This window comes from Mandrillus leucophaeus, unplaced genomic scaffold (assembly GCF_000951045.1).
Source record: "Mandrillus leucophaeus isolate KB7577 unplaced genomic scaffold, Mleu.le_1.0 Scaffold1342, whole genome shotgun sequence".
Lineage (NCBI taxonomy): Eukaryota > Metazoa > Chordata > Mammalia > Primates > Cercopithecidae > Mandrillus > Mandrillus leucophaeus.
In genome coordinates, this window is record NW_012101302.1 from 562,807 (window position 1) to 583,685 (window position 20,879).

Genomic DNA, 20,879 nt, shown 5'->3' on the forward strand with positions numbered 1-20,879 from the left:
ATGTATGTGAAACTCAGGGTCAAAAGTTGCTCCTTGGTTCAACATCTGACAAGCTGTGTGATCACAGGCAAGGCCTTTAGCTGTCTTTGTATTTAAAAGAGAGTTTTGGCTATAATCTCTGTTACGCTTATGTCATTATAATGTATGATACTGTAAATCTATTCAGAAGAATGCATGAAAATGAGTGAAATAAATAAATGAAGGAGATGGATTAGACATATTGCTAAGAGGGGGTTAGTTCAAAACATAGAAATAAAGGCTAAGAAAGAACTGTAAGAGTGGAGAAAAAATCATTTAAAAGAAAATACTTTTAGGATCATGTGCTTAGCCTTAACTTTACTGGAAAATAAAAAAATACAAATCAACACAAAGTGCAAAACTAAAGGGAAATGAAGAACAAGCCATTGGAAACTGGAGTAAAGGCCGTCCTTGTCATACAGTTCCTAAGAACTTGGTGGAAGTGTATCTATGTTTTAGGACTTTACGGAAAGCAGAAATTAACAGCAATCATTTAGGATATCTAGTGGAAGAAATATCTAAGCCTCAAAGCATTTAGGCTGCTGTGTGGCTACTTTTAACTGCTTACAGTAAGAGGCAGGAGGGGAAAAAATGACTTAAACATGGAATTTATAATTAAAAGAGAAGCAGAATAGAAAGATTTGGAAAACTCACTGCCTAGCCATATAAAAAGTGAAAAGGCATGTTTGGGAGAAAATACTAAGGGTGTGGCCTAGTGACCATTGTTAAAGCAATTAATACGGATAGAAGGGAGTGTAGTACTATTCAAGAAGTTGCGAAAAAGGCCCTGAAGGCATTTCAAAGCCTTTAAGGCTGCCCCTCCCATCATAGGCTCAGAGCTCAGAGGGCAAATTGGTTTCAGAGGAAACTGGAGTGCCTTTTACAGGCTTGCTGCCCAGATCTGCAGCCGGTTTCTGCTCTCTGAATCAATGTACTTTGTAATCTCCCCCACCCTTAAGAAGGTTCTTTATAATCTCCCCCAACCTTAAGAAGGTTCTTTGTAATCTCCCCAACCTTGAAAATGTACTTTGTGAGATCACCCCTTGCCCCAAAAACATTGCTCTTAACTCCACCGCCTATCCCAAAACCTATAAGAACTAATGATAATCCCACCACACTTTGCCGACTCTCTTTTTGGACTCGGCCCACCTGCACCCAGGTGAAATAAACAGCCTTGTGGCTCACACAAAGCCGTTTGGTGATCTCTTCACACGGACACGTGAGACACTGTCTTAGTCTGTTTTCTGCTACTATAACCAAATACCTGAGATTGGATAATTTATGAATCATGGAAGTTTTACTTGGCTCATGGCTCTGTAGGCTGAGAAGTCCAGAGAAGGGTGGGGGAGATTACAAAGTACCAGCACAGTGCTCCTTGGCTGCTCTAGCTATGGCTCAAGTGAACCCAGGTGCAGTTCAACCCACTACTCCATAAGGTGCAATTGGTAAACCTTGGTGGCACGCACTTGTTAAGTGTGCAGGCTAGCAGAATGCAAGAAGCATGGGCCACAACTTCCTCCATGTAGATTTCAAAGGATGTTGTGGACAGCCTGAGGGCCCAGGAAGAGTCCACTCCCATGGCAGTGCCTAGTGGAGGCATGGGAGTGGACCTCCACTGAGACCTGAGAACTGTGGAGCTATTAGCCTGAAGCATTAGCCTGGGAGAGCGCAAGCAGGAGTCTCTAACTTGTGAGTGCTGAAGCATCAACCAAGGCCAGCAATGCCATTTTATTTCTCTATTGGGTTTTGGACTTACTTGGGACCTGTTACTTTCTCATTTTTGCCTATTTCTCCCTTTTGGAATGGGAATATCTATCTTATATCTGTCCTACTACTGTATTTTGGAAGTAGATAACTTGTTTTGATTTCACAGGATCATAGTTGGAGGGAATATGCTTCACAGTGAATCGTGCCTTGAATCTTACCTATATCTGATTTAGATAAGACTCTGAATTTGGCATTTTGAGTTGATTCTGGAATAAATTAAAACTTTTGGGGCTATTGAGATGGAATGAATGTATTTTGTATGTGAAAAGAACATGAGTTTTGGGGGACCAGGGACAGAATGCTATAGTTTGAATGCCCCCTCCAAAATTCATATTGAAATTTTATTGCCATTGTAACAGTATTATGAGGTGGAACCTTTAAGACATCAGTAGATTATGAATGTATTTAATGCCCTTATTGTAGGAATAGATTAGTTATCATGGGAGTGGGTGCCTGATAAAAGGATAAATTTTGGCCCCCATTTTTCTCTGTCTTGTGTGCTCCCTTCCACCTTCTGCTTTCTGTCATGAGATAATGCAGCACAAAGGCCTCTGCTAGATGCTGGCACCATGCTCTTGGACTTCTCAGCCTACAGAGCCATGAGCCAAGTAAAACTTCCATGATTCATAAATTATCCAATCTCAGGTATTTGGTTATAGTAGCAGAAAACAGACTAAGACAGTGTCTCACGTGTCCGTGTGAAGAGATCGCCAAACGGCTTTGTGTGAGCCACAAGGCTGTTTATTTCACCTGGGTGCAGGCAGGCCGAGTACAAAAAGAGAGTCGGCAAAATGTGGTGGGATTATCATTAGTTCTTATAGGTTTTGGGATAGGCGGTGGAGTTAAGAGCAATGTTTTTGGGGCAAGGGGTGATCTCACAAAGAACATTCTCAAGGTTGGGGAGATTACAAAGAACCTTCTTAAGGTTGGGGGAGATTATAAAGAACCTTGTTAAGGGTGGGGAGATTACAAAGTACATTGATCAGTTAGGGTGGGGAAGAAACAAATCACAATGGTGGAACGTAATCAGTTAAGACTATTTTCACTTCTTTTGTGGATCTTCAGTTGCTTCAGGCCATCTGGATGTATACATGTAAGTCACTGGGGATATGATGTCTTAGCTTGGGCTCGGAGGCCTGACAGAGGATTAAATGATTTATTTCACTTTTTAAACATATTTATTAGGTGCCTAATACGTATGAGACATTCTGCTAGTGAGGCTTAATTACTAGAAATTGGGGAATTATTTTTGAAAATTACCAAATAATGCTTGAGAACTAATGAAGTCACATATATATGGTACTTCCGGAAGAACATATTTGATTTTAGTTTTGTTTTTATCTTTTAGGCAAAGAATCATGCGATGTACAGCTTTATATAAAGAGACAATCCTATCACTCCATCTTCGCAGGAGATCCCTTTAAACTAGAATGCCCTGTGAAATACTGTGCTCACAGGCCTCAAGTGACTTGGTGCAAGCTCAATGGAACAACATGTGTAAAACTTGAAGGTAGACACACCAGTTGGAAACAAGAGAAGAACCTTTCATTTTTTATTCTACATTTTGAACCAGTGCTTCCTAGTGACAATGGGTCATACCGCTGTTCTGCAAATTTTCTGTCTGCTATCATTGAAAGCCACTCAACAACTCTTTATGTGACAGGTGAGTTCTCAATATCTAGACCATCTGATATTTTTCTCATAATGTTTCCAGGAAGAGGGGGATTCAGTTTCTCAAGTGATTATGTTAGAAAGTCAATTCCCATAGCACATCTGATATCTGCTACACCTCACAGATTGTTATGTGCCAGTGTGTACATATGTATGTGTATGTGTGTGTTTGAGATGGGTGAGATAGAGGATAGTAGAGAAATAGAGAATGAAAGTTATTGTTTTTGACTTTAGGGATTATAAAATTTATTTCATAAGTCCAAAAGTAGACCACTGAAATATCGAAAAAATTATAAAGTGAACACCTATAGGTGCTAATAGCTCTGTAATTCTTTGTCTTTGTTTTTTTTTCTTTTCTTTTCTTTTCTTTTTTTCCCATTTTTCTCTTCTTTACTTTTGTTCATTACAATTTCTTGAATTTATGTTTGTGGTGCTTCAGCAGTTACACACTTCTTAATAGTTCACAGTTTGTTTAGAGGAAAAACAGCAAACAACTAACCTGGCTTCCTAATGATTTTCTGGGAATATTCACAGCTTCATCTCTCTCCCCTGTTCCCCGACAGAGGCCTTTAATGTGCTTTGACAACTGAGGAAGGACAGATAGAAGTTAAACTGGGGGAAACCAAGCTGAATAAAACATGAAAAAATACATAGAGAGGGGAGTAAGTGAGAGTAAAAAACATTTGGTTTATAAAAATTTTATAGCCAACATCATATTCAGTGGTGAAAGGCTTAGAGCTTTCCCCCCTAAGAGCAGGAACAAGACGTGGATTCTTGCTTTTGCCATTTCAATTTAACATTAAACTGCAAGTTCTAGCCAGAGCAAATAGGCAAGAACAGGAAATAAAAGGTATCTAACTTAGAAAAAAAGAAGTAAAACTTTATTCACAGATGGCACGAACTTACGTGTAGAAAAATTCTTAAAAATTTATTTAAAACTATTAAAGCTAATACATGAATTTAGCAATTCCACATGATACAGGATCAACACACAAAAATCAGTGATATTTCTGTACACTAGCAATAAACAATCCACAAAGAAAATTAAGGAAACAGTTCCATTTACCATAGCATCAAAAAGAATAAAATATTTAAGAATAAATTTAACCAAAGAGGTACAAGAGTTGTACACTGAACAAAGAAAACATGGCTGAAAGAAATTCAAGAATATGTAAATAAATACAAAGACATTCTGTATTCATGGACTGAAAGATGTAATATTGCAAAGATAGCAATATTCCCCAAGGTGATCTGCAGATTCAATGCGGTTCCACTAAAATCCTAACAGCTTTTTCTTGCTATTGCAGAAATAAAAAAGCTGATCCTAAAATTCACAGTGAGTTGCAACAGACCCAGAATTGCCAAAATACTCTTGAAAAAGAACAAAATTGAAGCTAAGACTTCCCTATTTCAAAACTTACTACAAAATGACAGTAAAAAAAAAAACACAGTAGACCTGTCATATGGATAGACAAAGAGATCAATGCAAATAGAATTGAAAGTCCAGAATAAACTCCACATATCTGTAGTCAATTGATTTTTGATAAGGGTGCCAAGATTTTTCAGTGGGTAAAGAATAGTCTCAATAAATGGTGCCAGGATAATTGGATATTCATATGTAAAAGAATGAATTTGAACCCTCATCTCACACCATATTTTAAGAAATCAAAATGTCAGAGATTTAAGTAGAAGAGCTAAAACTATAAAAACTACATTATATAAAACAATAAAACTCTGGTTTCTTAGGAGAAAACATAGGGATAAATGTTTCTGATCTTGGATTTAGTAGTGCTTTCTTAGATATGATTACAAAAGCGTAATCAACAATAACACCAAAAATAGATAAATTGGACTTCATAAAAATTAAACACTTGTGCATCAAAAGACACTAAAATTCAACAACAAATAGACTGGCAACCTAATTTTAAAAAGAGCAAAGGACTTGAATAGACATTTCATCAAAGAAAATACATAAATGGCCAATAAACATGTGAAAAAAAATGCTCCATGTCATTAGTTACTGGAGATTTGCAAATCAAAACCACAATGAAAACCCACTTCATACCCACTGAATGACTAGAATAAAAAAAAATAGAAAATAAGAAGTGTTAGCAAGGATGTGAAGAAATAGAAACCCCATCCATTGCTGATGAGAATGTAAAATGGTGCAGTAACTTTAGAAAGTGGTCGAACAGTTCCTCAAAAGATAAAACCTAGTTGTCACAGTACCCAGTAATTCTATTCCTAGGTAAATATTCAAATGAAGTTAAAATATATGTTCACACAAATCCTTGTGCGTGAATGTTTATCATAGCACTATTCACAATAGCCAAAAGGTGGAAACAACCTAAATGTTCAACTGATGAATGGATAAAGGAAATGTAGTTTATCCACACATGGAATATTATTCAGTCATGAAAAGGAATGAAGTACTAACGTATGTTACAACACTGATGAACCTCAGAAGCATTATGCTAAGTAAAAGAAGATGTACACAAAAGTTTACATATGATGTGATTCTGTTTATATGAAATGTCCAAAATAGGCAAATCCATAGAGACAGAAAATAAATTGGTGGTTGCCAGGGGCTGAGGAAATAAAGAATGTGGCATGACTACTTAATAGGTAGAAGGTTTCCTTTTGGGGTGATGAATATGTTCTGAATCTAGAGCGTAGTCATGTTTACACAACACTGTGAATATCTTAAATGCCATCTAATTGTACATTTTAAATGATTAAAATGGTAATTTTTGTGTTATATGTATTTTACCACAATAAAAATATATTTGGATCAAAAAAGAGCGCCCTTTAATTATAAGAAATAAGGTGGAGTTTCTTTCGTTGCTCATAAATTGACCCTTATGGTTATTGGGAAGAAAAATTTCAAAAGAGGGTTATTGCAATGGTAGCATGGCTGAACTCTAGATGCACCCTCATACAGTTTAGTTCCTTTATGGACATCATTCACTTGAATGCATACATTTTACAACTGTTCTTTTTAACGTTAATTTATTACTTTATATGCTTACTTTTGAGTGTCTTGCAACTCCCCCAAATTAGCACAATGAAGGAACCCATTTAAATTCTTTTAAAATGCTTTAAGTCAGTTTAAAATTTCTTACAGCAGCCCCATGAAAAAATGCAGAGCACTTTAGTGATAGCAGCAACCTTCAATTTTGAAATATAGAAATATAGAAGAAATCGATGGCAGAGTTAGGGACTCCGCTTTTGCAAATACAGCGTCAAGCTCAGTGCTAATTACTTGTGACCATCCATGCACTGGCTGATAAACCCCTTCAGGATGGAGGCTGTATCTTAAACATCTTTGCTCTGTATGATGGATGTCAGGGTACCTGGAACATGGTAGGGCTCACTAAATATTTCTTTGTAAATGAATTAAAGAATATAGTACATGCAAAGCACAAACATTGTCTTCATCAACCTGGAGAAGCCTATATTAAGGATGTATGGAATGAACACCTTCTGGAAATAATTGCATTATTAATTCACATTAATGAGACAAAATATTGAAATTTTAACAAATACTGTTTTGTAAACAGGCAAAATAAATTACAAAAATAAGGAAAATCTGCAAAATGTTAATTCTAGAATGATATATACTATTGAATAAATAAGTGCTATTAACTACTTTATATAATATATTAACATAATGTATAATAAAATTAAATGTTGAGGCATTGAGTCTACGTTCCTTGGAAGAGAAGCCTTCTTGTGTAATTCAGTCTTTCTTTATGGGAACTAATCTACTTCTATACGAGAGATGAATTTAGCCAAGGTCAGATGCAAGGTCAGAAGTTAATAATTAATTGCGATACAAAAGTCTGTTACACAAAAGTAACTTTACAATTTCTGCTCTATCCCATATTTGGGTCATTCATGACAACTAAAGATAGTCTATAGTTTGTAAAGTGCATAAAGGTGCCTATTCTAGGGATCAAGTTGGGGCTGAGATTAGGATCAACAGTCTATCTATTTTGTGGAGGAAAGAGCCCAACTTTAGGGGAAAGGGAATAACATTCCCTCCTAATTCCTGTCCCCTGGGGGTTTTACGGAACAAAGTACCGGAAGTATGAAGTGGTGAAAGAGAAAGTCTAAGAGCTAAATAGGAGACATGAAGGGCCTTGTCAGTTTTTTTTCGAACATTTCAACTCCTAGTTTCCTACTCACCTACCCTTCTTATCACTCCCTTCCTTATCAGTTTGTTAATTAATGCTCTTGATCCTTATGGAAAATCCCAGAGAATTTTCTTTGCTTCCTACTCTTGTCCCTCCACAACATTCCACTCTGTCATGTGTTCCCTCCAATTGCTTCTATGAGCATCTCACACCATCATTATCTTCCTTCTAAATAATTCCAATAAATTCTATGATTGGACTCTTTGTCTTTAGTGTTTCCCCATTTTGGTCCATTTCAGCCAAATACATTTAATTTACCTCATGTCCTTCGTAACACCACTCTCTTGCATAGCATCCCCAGTGCTCACAATATTCGGCTCATCTTTGTTAACCAGCACTCAAAATCTTCCAGAGTTTGATCCCACCACCTTTCTAGATTGTTTCTGCATTCCATATAGAGCCTCTCAACTCTAGCCTAATGGCCTTACTTGCCATAACCACATCTTCATCATAGCCCTGCCTATGCTGCTCTTGCCACTTGTAGAGCACCCATTCATCTGTCTCCACCTATGGAAATTCTACCCCTCCTTTCAATCTCAGCTCATTTTCCAAGTTCTTAAGGAAGCCTTTCATGATTACCTGAAGGGAAGGGATCACTCCTTTTTACCAATTTGTATGCCATTTAAGGTCTGTGCCTCACATTTATCATTTCCTTTCACTGTAGTAATGTGTGGAAATGTGTTTTAGGTCCCATCAAAGATTATAATGTCTTGGAAGGCAGGAATTTGTGGAATATTTCTTTTTTTTTTCTACTTCCTTCACTAAAGGTAAATTGTTTAGGAATTAACTTTAATTTAAACTCTGTGTGGATTTAAAACTAATTTAATCTAGGTGTGCATTTTTCTTCAGTAAAGTGGTGAAAACAAAAATAACAGGAGGGTCAAAGAAAAATTCTTTTTCCTTTTGAACCTGAAAGTGCTTAGTGAACCAAGTATAATGTGAGGAGAAAAATATATTTTGGAAATAAGTTTAAGGACCATGCTTTTCATAAAGAAATTTTGGAGGTCTGATAAAAAATATTTTATTTTTTCCTGTGAAATATATTTCCAAAGTGATTTTGGACATTTTCTTGTTTTTGTATGTGACCCTCTTTTGCTGTTTATGTTCAAGTTAAAAGTTCATGTAAGAACAGGTCTGTGACAGTGTTGGGGCTTGGATGCTCTTGGGAAAGCACTATTCTCCCAAAACGAAGAAAAGCATCTTGTAAAACAAGCCAAAGTCCTAGGGGAAAAGTTGACAGAGCTGGGGAACAGTCATTGAAACATCCATTGGCCTGCCACTTCACCCTTCCCAAACTTCCTTTCGTCAGTTTCTGATTAAGAACTTCCCCAAGCCTGGGCATGGTTGCTCACACCTGTAATCCTAGCACTTTGGGAGGCCGAGGCGGACAAATTACTTGAGGTCAGGGGTTTGAGACCAGCCTGGTTAACATGCTGAAACCCTATCTCTACTAAAAATACAAAAAATTAACTGCACATCGTGGCAGGCACCTGTAATCCCAACTACTCAGAAGGCTAAAGCAGGAGAATCACTTGAACCCAGGAGGTGGAGGCTGCAGTGAATCGAGATTGCACCACTGCACTCCAGCCTGGGTGATAGAGCGAGACTCCGTCTCAAAAAAAAAAAAAGAAAAATGAAAAAAGAACTTCCTCAAAATGTGATCATTATCTGTGGCAGGAAAGTGGGTGTGAAGTGAGAGGGCAGGAAGTCCTTGTGGACTTCCACCCTGATTTGGAGCACCTGCTGAATGTGCCTCTTTTTATTCCAGGTGTCAGAGGTATCATTGTACAGACTATACTGTGTCCTTATGCTTAAGGAATGGGGAAGAGGAGATCAAAGCAGATAGACGAAGATTGTGTTGTATTTACAGTCTTTCAGTGAGCTTCAAAATAAGCCCAGGAATTTACTTTGTGTCAATAATCTTGGGGTGATGTTCCACAAATGATGCTAACTTATCTTGAGATGGATTGTTGGATTCTCTGGTAGTGTGCAAACACTGGAATCCTCCCCAAGGCTAGCTCTGGTTTTGGACATACGCAAGTGTACACTCTCATCATTTTCTCAATCAATTTCAGTTCTTTTTCTTGTTTCTCTATTTCAGAACAAACTCAAAATAAGTTAGAGGAGTTTTGAATTTGGTCTGAAATAGAGAAAGAGTTTGTTCTGAATTAGTTTTATTTGATCAAACTAATCAAGTAAAATTAAGGAAATTAGTTTTTTGGGGGGGTTAAAGAAGTAACAGAAGTTGGATCTTCTTGATCCAGCAGATTTGTTTGTATTAGGATATCTGTTGTAGAAACCTAGTCCCCATTACTATCCAAGACTCTCCCCCAGACAGCTGTTTCTGGCACTCCTGGCAGTGGTTTGACTGATCACTAACTAAACAGCAGCTGCAGCATCAATAGACAACATTTGTTACCACTCTGAATAACCAAACCACTTTTTGTGCAGCTTCAATTGCCCCTAATCATTTTTACCCCAAACCCAAGCATCTAGCGAAACAAAGTAACATTATAATAGAATTAATATAATTTTGTTTTGTTTTGTTTTTTTGAGATGGAGTCTCACTCTGTCACCCAGGCTGAGTGCAGTGGTATCATATCGGTTCACTGAAGTCTCCAGCTACCGAGTTCAAGCGATTCTCCTGTCTCAGCCTCCCATGTACCTGGGATTACAGATGCACACCACCACACCCAGCTAATTTTTGTATTTTTAGTAGAGATGGGGCTTCATCATTTTGGCCAGGCTGGTCTCAAACTCCTGACCTCAAGTGATCCACTGGCCTCAGCCTCCCAAAGTGCTGAAATTACAGGTATGAGCCACCAGGCCAGACCTTAGAATATCTTACTTCAGTATTTTTCATACTGTGTTAACAGTAACCCAAAAATTTAAAAAAAAAAAAAAGATAGATCTTACATCACAACCCATAATACACACAAATATAAAAAAGTTTCATAAGGTCTTACTTAACTGTAAGACAGAGTTTCTCCATTGACATTTTGGTCTGGATAGTGTTTTGTTGCACTAAGTGGGGGTTGCATCCTGTATAGTATAGGATGTTTAGCAGAATCCCTGGTTTCTACTCACTAGTTGCCAGCCCCCTACCTTGTTACAGCCAAAAACGTCTCCAGACATTGCCACATGTTCCCTGGAGCCAAAATTGTCCTGCTTGAGAACCACTGCTCTAGTGTGTGTGATGCGTTCTGATGATTTCTATCCTCTTCTGTTTCCTTTTTTAAAATGCTATTTGTGACCTACTAAATTGTTTCACAACCTGCTAATGAGCTGTGAACAACTGCAGACAAACAGGACCTCAATGCATATCAACATTGATCAATAGTAATGCGCATTAGCTGTGTGCCATGCAGAGCACTTTTGAGGATATCAAAAGTATTTGGAATTTGGAGATTCTGATAAGTTATGAGACAAGGAAAGGACATTGTGTTGAAGAAACTTGAATTTCATGTTGCAAACATGTTGACTTGAGTTCCCATTGCCACTCACTAGCTATGTGACTTGGGTCTATTCTTGGGGCAAAATAAAGACAATGGTTTTCCTACTTAAGGATGAATATGAGAGTTAGATACTGTAAATAGAAAATCTTAAAGAAGTACCTTCTGACAGCTATCATGAAGATTGTTCTGTGAAAGATTAACTATCAGAATAAAGAATTTCTGCAAAAGATAAATTATTGCAGAGCCACATCTGCTCAGCAAGAAAGTAAGAGGTGGCTGAGGGCACTGGGATTCTTGAGGAATGCCTCTGAAGGAGAAATGGGGGCACTGGCCTGAAATCTCCTTCATTCAAGTTCTGATAATGCAGAGGGGTGCCGCTGATCCCAATATATCTCGGATTTCCTAACTCTCTTTAGCATTTACTAACATTCCAGATGTAAAAAGTGCCTCAGAACGACCCTCCAAGGACGAAATGGCAAGCAGACCATGGCTGCTGTATAGTTTACTTCCTTTGGGGGGATTGCCTCTACTCATCACTACCTGTTTCTGCCTCTTCTGCTTCCTGAGAAGGCACCAAGGTGGGTTCTATTTTCCCTCTGCCCCCAGTACCACACATTCTTATTTCTGGGGCTAAAGGATTTTTAGTTTCTTCCTGTTGTTTTCTTTCCCAATCCTGTAAACCATGGATAATGATTTCCTAGAAGACAAGTCATACTTGTGCTAAAAAGCCAGATGGGTTGGTTGGGGCTTCCTTGAGTCACGAGAGAGGTATGCTCACCACAGCACAGTGTTCCAGCTAGAGTTGTGGCAAGCACAGCACATTGCTGAGAATTCATCATTCTCTTTGCATCAGTCTTAGGTTTGTGTGAGAAAGAGCTCTTCTAAACCTTAACAGGATTGGAAGTTGAAACAGTCTCTCAGATCAAGATATCTGATTTATTTTGTATTATCCTCTTTTCACAGCCATACCACATCATGCCAGTCCCACACGCACCCTTATCTCATTGAAGAACCAATGTTCCCAGAGAAAATGAATATGTCTGTACTTGCTGTTGCCATTATAAACATAGGCTTGACCTGAATCCTTACCCAACAATAATGCATTTGAAAAATGTGGGTTTGGCTATGATGGGAATGGTGTGATATTTTGAAAATAATTCCTTTCTACTTTTGTAAGAACTCCCTCAATGTCATGACCAAATAAGTAAGAGAGGAAAGCATAGAGAATTCTGATCTAGCTTTGGCCTGAACTACTTCAGTTTTCTCTTTCTTTTTTCTTCTCCTCCATTCTTTCCCATTCCTGTTTTCACAACACCAGCGACAGTGTAGTTATAGAAACTGAGCTAGATAGAGCAACCCTTATTCTGTGTGTCACAGGAGTAACCTTTGACTGGGCAAAAGTGCTTCTGACATTTTGGAGTGAGAACTTCTGGAGTTCAGAACCTTCTCTGGATTCTGAAGAATTCTCTCTTACCCCAATTCTTCATCTGCAACTCCATGGCTCTTTCTACAGCCTCTCTGTATCTTTCATCATCTTTCTTGAGACTGCTGGAACCTCTCTTAGAACTTCAGAAAAGGAGTCAGGGATAAGTCTTTTGATTTACCACATTCAAAGTGAACTAGGTAGTAGGAGATCTTGGCTACACAGGTGACAGGACAGCAGCATTTCTGGCATTGAGTATGGAATGTCCCCAGAGCAAGGACTTCCAGTCTCTCGCAAGTGATATACTAGATCCTTCCCCTTCCTCTTAGATATACCATGGGGCTATGTGGACTGAAAAGTGATGAACCGGAGAGAGAGCTGGTCACTGTGAATTCTCACAAACAAGTGTATGCTAGGCAAAGCAAATTAACAAGCCAAAACTAACAACACTATCCCTGGCATTCAACAGGGTAAGCATGGGTGGCAAGGTGGTTTACTTCTGCTTTCGTTACTCCTTTTGATTACTTCTTTTCCTTTTGTCTTCCAGGAAAGCAAAATGAACTCTCTGACACAACAGAAAGGGAAATTACCCTGGTAAACTTGATGTATCTGTTGAAACAAATGCAATTTGCGTTATACTGTGTTTATGTATTTATTCAATGAATTTATACAACACTTACCATGTGCCAGGCATTATTCTATGTACCATATATATATATACCCATTTTTAAAGATGTGAATTTTGCATTCTGCTCTCTATGCAGCAAAAGCTCTTTAGGGTTAACAAGTGTCATAATAAATGGTTCTTTGGAAGTTCATGGGAGGCAGTCTAGATCCAAGACAGAAAAGTCAGAGACTGAACCATACAACCTTGACTCTGCTCTTGCCTGTTATGTGGCTTCAGGCTATTCATTTATTTTTTATGTAAACACTTTAAGGTCTTTCTGGAAGAGAGTAGGGAGCTGATGAAAGAATGAACCCATAAATAACTTCATAAAATGGTTAGATATCTTCATAAATAGCACCAGCAAAATAGAGGCATGATCTTTGGCTTAGTTATTACACAGAGGACCCTGGCAATGTGTATGGGCTCATCAAGGAAGGGGCCACCCAGACTAAAGGAAGGGAATTTTGGAGTCAATCTTTCCTACAAGGTTTGGAAAATAAATGTAGGCTTTTCTTTTGAGTTGAGTGGTATGGAGATATTAGAACTAAAAACGAATGCAAGACGAGGCAATATATTTGTGGAAAAGCATTCTGAAGCCCTCTAATTAAAACTAAACAGTCATAAATGAGATACTGTAAAGGAAGTTGATATGTATCTGTGTTTCAGTAAGGAAAAATAGTGATAAAGAGGTAGTAACCCTCTTAAAAATTCCACAAAAGACAAAGTCGATGCAGCCAATAATTCTGTATATAATATTAGATGGCATTCAACATTCCCCACCCAGCTGCTTAATTTTAAACCAAACCGAATACACTCAACTTGACAAACTTCTATTAAGTTTTCATGAGCATCAGTAGGTATGTGTTGAGTGCTAAGACTTTGTTCCCTCAAATAGGGAAATTTTCTTGAATGTTATTTTCTTTCTATAGTAAATAATAATAAAACTTTCATTTGATTACAATAAGGCCAGAGAGCTATGAAATTATTTAAGACAAAAATCTAAATAATTTACTGTGCAAGTAAAACCCAGGTTGGTTAAGCTGTGGACATTTTTCTCCCTGTGTAGGCTGGATAAATTACGATTTGAAGCTTAATTCAAAAGGGTATTTTCTGTAGGTGCAATTGTTTGGGAAGTTTGTTTTAAAGTGTTTTTGCTTGTCACAAGAATCTGAAGATTTTTGCCCCATTTCAGTTGTCTAGTATTTCAGAAAATAATCAAAAGGATACCATATTAGATCCTTGGGGCTAAATATTTCTTAACATAAAACTAGTATGGGAACTGTGGAGAAATCAAAGTACAGAAAGGAACTGGTATAAACGTGACAGGAAAGGAACTGGTACAAACATAACAGGTACATATGAAAGCCAAAGCTCTGATCTTAATCCAGAATGGTCCTTTGAGGGCGTAAAGTGCTTGCCTAATGAAAACCACTGAATTGTACACTTAAAAGGATGAATTTTATGGCATGTGAATTATATCTAAACATATACTATAAATACAAATTTTAAAGTGCTTTGTATACCGCAACCTGCCATAGGAATGTAAGATGGGATTGCTGTTTCTGGTTTTATCACCCCTATCCACCACATTGTGGTGCACTGGCCTTGTAGCAGCCAGCCACTTTGACGGGGTGCCACAGCAGGGGTGCTGCAGAGCACTAGATTTTCCTTTGCTCCATTCACTTTAACAAAATGTTTCATGGAAATGAACCCTTTCTTGGGATGAGAGACAGGCAACTGAATTGACAGGCTTAAACAGATTGAAAAGTATCACAGGATCCTTGTTGATATATTGAGGACTAATGGCTAGTTTTCAGTTCACTTGACAGTCTTCTTAAGTGTGCCACCTACTGACTTCAACCAGGCTCCTTCCAGTCGAGTTGGGAGTACTTTTTCTCTTAGCCAAGCAACCTCTGCCTCTTTCAGTCGCTCAGCCTCACTGTGATGTCTGGGCAGCCACCACATCAGAGGGTGGCACTGTATCAGGAATTATTACCTAGCTTCTCAGGGTAAAGCCAAACATGCTTGCATGATAGAGCTCTGCCAAGGAAATCTGCCACAGACATCCTACTGCACATAGCACAATGGGGATGACAAAGGACCAGATAAAGTGTGTAGACTTTCAGACTGTGTACCTGATACCTTAAAGGAGTTAGGCCAGACGTCAAGAGCATAAATCGATGGGCAAAACTTGAATTTAAAGAACTGAAATAGCCCCTAGAATGAACACATCTTTGTCAGGTGAACCTTTGTATAAGTAGGAGTGGCTAATAAATAACTGCAGAGTGAGAAAACATCAGGACTAATTTTACTGTTTGTTTCTACAAATTCACCTCTTTCTCAGAAGCTCTAAGATATTTGGCTATATTTGAAAGTGTAAGAATTTTTTGCCGGGTGCAGTGGCTCACGCCTATAATCTAGCACTTTGGGAGACTGAAGCGGGTGGATCACGAGGTCAGGAGATTGAGACCGTCCTGGCTAACACGGTGAAACCCTGTCTCTACTAAAAATACAAAAAAAATTAGCCAGGCGAGATGGCGGGTGCCTGTAGTCCCAGCTACTCAGGAGGGAGGCTGAGTCAGGAGAATGGCGTGAACCCAGGAGGTGGAGCTTGCAGTGAGCCGAGATTGCGCCACTGCAGTCCAGCCTGGGCTACAGAGCGAGACTCTGTCACAAAAAAAAAAAAATTATTTTGATAGGAATAACAACTGGAATATTGTCTTAGAACTTTTTCTAAGCTTTATCTTTCCAAAACTGACATCAATTTTTTAATTTGAGGTCTTAAATTATAATAATGTATCTTGGCTAACTCATAATATTTATTCTTTCTGCCCCCTTCGGGGGTATTTGTTCTGCTTTATCCTTAATCTTTTTATTCTAAACTGCATTAAATGCTATTCATCATATTATAAACTGCCCGAAGTTTTCATAGGATATTTTTTGCTTTTTCCATCAATTTGGGCTATGCTTTTTATCTTAAAGGGGGATTAAAAAATGTTCTGTGACCTCAAAAGTGACCAGTAATAAAGCACAAAATAACTATTTAGGGGTGACATAGTGATTCTCAAGCCTTTCATCCTTTAATAATTGAGATTTAGCTGAAAATGTAGATGTCAGCAGCATACATGAGGGACAGTAGATTATTTCTCAATGGACATGACTCCATTGAAGCCTGTCATTCATAGTTTGCTAATGAATATGCACTACCATGGCCGTAAGTGTCACTTAAAACCATCCTCTTTTCTATTATAGGTTGATGTTCCCTTTAAGAGTGAGCAAACGGAAGAAAGAACCAGGCAAAATTCCCAAGTACTGCTATCAGAAACTGGAATTTATGATAATGAGCCTGACTTTTGTTTCAGGATGCAGGAAGGGTCTGAAGTTTATTCTAATCCATGCCTAGAAGAAAACAAACCGGGCATTATTTATGCTTCCCTGAACCATTCCATCATTGGACTGAACTCAAGACAGGCAAGAAATGTAAAAGAAGCACCGACAGAATATGCATCCATATGTGTGAGGAGTTAAGTCTGTTTCTGACTCCTACAGGAACCATTGAATGATCAGTGTGTTGACATTGTCTGGGCCCAATAGGATGTCAAATAATATTTCTCAATTTGAGAATTTTTACTTTAGAAATGTTCATGTTAGTGCTTGGGTCTTAAGGGTCCATAGGACAAATGATTAAAATTTCTCTCAGAAACTTATTTGGGAGCTTTTTATGTTATAGCCTCGGACAACAAAATCTCTCCAAACCTGATTGACATCATGAATAGCAGAATAGTAGAATGTTTAAACTTTAGCCACATTTTACCTAATATACAAACTCGATCTTGCCTTTGAATCTGTTGGAAACACTCGGTAGGGAAAAGAGGTTTGTGTTATCTGCATCAGTTCACTACACACTCTTGAAAACAAAATGTACCAATTTGACTAACCAACCACAAATACAGTAATGATTGTATATTTCAAGTCAGTCTTCCATAATAAGAATTTTTTCCTGTGTCAGTCAAAGAATGATGTTTCTTAAATGCAAAGGAGAAATCATTTCAGGCCTGATGTAAGAAAATGAAAATAATAAACGGTGCAATAAAAAGATAGAATATACCAATTGGATGTAGGGTAGATGTTCCCCATACCTGGCAAACAAATGCTTATATCTACTCTGTTAGATTGATAAGTAAATATAGGTGTTAATGGAGCAGTCAACATATAGCACATTTATGAGCAAAGTAGAGACTCATGTTTGGGTCACATAGACTAATGGATAAGAATGTGACATAATGCTGCTGAATTAATATATTTAATATACTTATGGGCATCTGAATAGTTTAAAAGTTAGAATAGGTATTATTGGGTAAGTGAAGATAGCTTAAACTGCTTCATGCTTGACTTGATAGCAAGTTAAAGTGCAATTAATGGAATGGAGGAAAACCCAGAACATTCAATTGGTCAGTAGGGCTCAATATGCCTTCATTCACCACATCTGCATCTTGCTGTTCTTCTTACTAAGGAATCAGGGCAAATCATCTGTAGTGACATATTTTAGTTTGCTAATCATCTATTTTAAAATACTGAGGTTGCAGCCACTTAAGAGTACAGCAAAAGATGGATTCAGATTTTTGGACTTTCCAAAGTACTTGGGCTAAATTATTTCAAAAATAGTCTATAATTTTATTCAACAGTTTGAGACGATTAGAATTCTCAGGTGCTGCTACTGAATAATGTAATAGTCTTCATCCAAAGTGGATAGCAAAGGCTAAAATCCATTTGAACAAATATGTAAGCTGAGCTGCTGCACAAATGAATGTGATGTGTGTGTGTGTGTGTGTGTTTTAGGTGGAGTTGGTGACAACAGAAATGGTGCATGAGAAGCTGATCAAAATGACATTACATTTTCAGTTTGCTTATGAAGCTCAAAATACTACAGTAAATGGGCCATTAAAGAAAATAATATGTGAAATTATGGAGCTGAGAGTACGCGTGGAGTATACGTACAAAAAGAAAAAACTGAGGTTTTGTGACGGAGAGATTTTCTTAAGTAACACTGGCATTTTTAGTTCCTTAGATTTGGGGGTGCAGATATCCTTTTGAGTCACTGTTATTTTGCCAATTACACCTAGAATTTTAAGCAACCAATTCTAGATAGGCTCTTTTAGCCAGGGTGCATTTGTGGACAATTTATGTAAGAAAGATGTTAGAATAGCTGCTTGTGGTATTCTTAAAAATAGAAACAGGAAATATGGGGAGGATACATTTAGCTGTCCTCTTATCAGATGAACACACAAAGTTGAACAGTTCCTTTATGATTCTCTCAAACTTAAAAGCAAAATATTTGTCTTATTTAGCATATTCTTAGTATGTCTTATGTAAAGATAATGCTGATAATGATTTGTCTCTAAGATTTATTAATATATTTGTACTGTTTGCCAAAATTACAAATCATTTATGTTTTTTTTCCTTTTCAAAATGGTGTCAGAGCCATATATGCATTTTCCCAAATGAATCTATTTCACTGTTATTTACATGGCTTATTTCATTAATTTATAGATGGTTTGAGAAAAAGAATATGCAGATAATTTAATGGTTTCTCACAAATTTTAAGCTTGTTGATTGTGCTCAATAAGAAGGTAAAGTTATTAAAACTTATTTGAAATCAATTTGGCATCTGCTTTTGTACCCCAAAATGTGTGGGCATGAATAAAATACTGATTCCTAAACCCCCTGACACATGAAAGCGACCTGAATAACTTGCTAAACTGCAGACTATCAGCTTGCAGCACTAAGAAATTCTGATTCAGGAGGTCTAGAAAATGGCTCTGTAAGCGTCATGTTTAAAAGACATGCCAATCGATTTTAATATGTTTCCCAGTGTCCACAATTTGAGAAACCTGGTAGAGGCTAGGTTTGGTATATGTGGTTTATTTGATCAGTTTTGTGCACCAACCAAAACTATCTAGTCCCCAGAATGAATTCTCTGGCGTGATCATATCTATTTTGCTAAATATATCAACTTTTTTTCAGAGCACCTTTAGGTTCAGCAAAGCTAAGCAGAGAGCATCGAGAGTTTCTATACCGTCTTCCCCCACATGTGCACAGCTTCTCCCATCATCAACATCCTGCACTTCAGTGGTGCATTTGTTACAATCAGTAACTAGAATTGACATGTCATTATCAACCAAAGTTCATGGCTTACATGAGGGTTCACACTTGCAGTTCTTTGGGTTTTGACAGGTATCATGACATGTATCCACCATTGTGGTGATTGACAGACTAGTTTCACTGTCCTAAAAACCCTCTGTGCTCTACTCGTTTACATCTCCCTCCCAATCCCTGACAACCGCTGCCTCTATTGTTTTGCCTTTTCCAGAGCGCCATACAGTTGGAGTCATGCCCCATGTAGCCTTTTCAGATTTGCTTATTTCACTTAATAATATGCATTTAAGTTTCCTCCATGTCTTATCATGGCTTGATAGTTCATTTCTTTTTAAGGGTGAATAATATTCTGTTGTCTGAATGTTCCACAGTTTATTTATCTCTTCATCTACTGAAGGACATTTTTGTTGCTTCCAAGTTTTGACAATTATGAATAAAGCTGCTCTAAATATTCGTGTGCAGGGTTTTAGAAAAACTTCAATTTGAAATTCAGGGGTACATGGGCAGGTTTGTTATACAGGTAAACCAGTGTCATGGAAAGTTTGTTGTACAGATTATTTTATCACTCAAGTATTAAGCCTATTAGTACCCATTAGTTATTTTATCTGATCTTCTCCTTCCTCTCAACCTCCACCCTCCAGTGGGCCTTAAATGTCTGTCGTTTCGCTCTATGTTTCCATGTGTTCTCATCATTTAGCTCCCACTTGTAAGTAATAACGTGCAATATTTAGTTTTCTGTTCCTGCCTTAGTCTGCTAAGAGTAATGGCTTCTAGTTCCATCCATGTTCCTGAAAAGGACATGATCTCATTCTTTTTTATGGCTGCATAGTGTTTCGTGGTGTATATGTACCACATTTTCTTTATCTAGTCTTCCATTGATGGACATTTAGGTTGATTCCATGCTTTGTTATTGTGAGTAGTGCTGCAGTGAACATATGCCTGTATGTGTCTTTAAAACAGAACAATTTATATTCCTTTGGATACACACCCAGTAACGGAATTGCTGGGTCAAATGGTAGTTCTGTTTTTAGCTCTTTGAGGAATTGCCACACTACTTTCCACAATGGTTAAACTAATTTACACTCCCATCAACAGTGTGTAAGTGTTCCCTTTTCTTCACAACCTCACCAGTGTCTGTATTTTTTGACTTTTTATAATAGCCATTCTGACTGGTACGAGACAGCATTGTGGTTATGACTCACATTTCAATTTTCATCTCCTTTGTGTAAACACCAAGGAGGATGATGGCCGGATTGTATGGTAATAGTATGTTGAGTTTTGTAAGAAATTGTCAAAATATCTTCCAAAGTAACTGTACCATTTTGCATTTTTACCAGCAATAAATGAGACTTATTATTATTTCACATCCTAGCCAGCATTTAGTGATGTCACTGTTTTAGAATTTTGCCATTCTAATAGGTGCGTAGTGGTATCTCATTGTTTTAACTTGGAATTCCCTAATGACATATACTGTTGTGCATCTTTTCATATAGTTATTTGTAATCCATGTATCCTCTTTGGTGAGG

General features: G+C 37.6%; 1 protein-coding gene across 2 annotated transcripts in view; it reads left to right on the plus strand.

Annotated features, from left to right (window-relative positions):
• The window catches only part of BTLA (B and T lymphocyte associated), a 35,582-nt gene extending 16,950 nt beyond the window's left edge, over nt 1–18,632 (plus strand). The window contains exons 2-5 of one of the 2 annotated variants that reach the window (XM_011973115.1): nt 3,134–3,448; nt 11,542–11,685; nt 13,078–13,124; nt 16,450–18,632. In XM_011973115.1, the coding sequence (XP_011828505.1) occupies nt 3,134–3,448; nt 11,542–11,685; nt 13,078–13,124; nt 16,450–16,725 (782 nt within the window). In that variant the 3' untranslated portion in view covers nt 16,726–18,632. The remainder of the gene's footprint in view (nt 1–3,133; nt 3,449–11,541; nt 11,686–13,077; nt 13,125–16,449) is intronic. The other variant, XM_011973116.1, reaches the window with a different exon arrangement.
• The last annotated feature ends 2,247 nt before the right edge of the window (nt 18,633–20,879 follow it).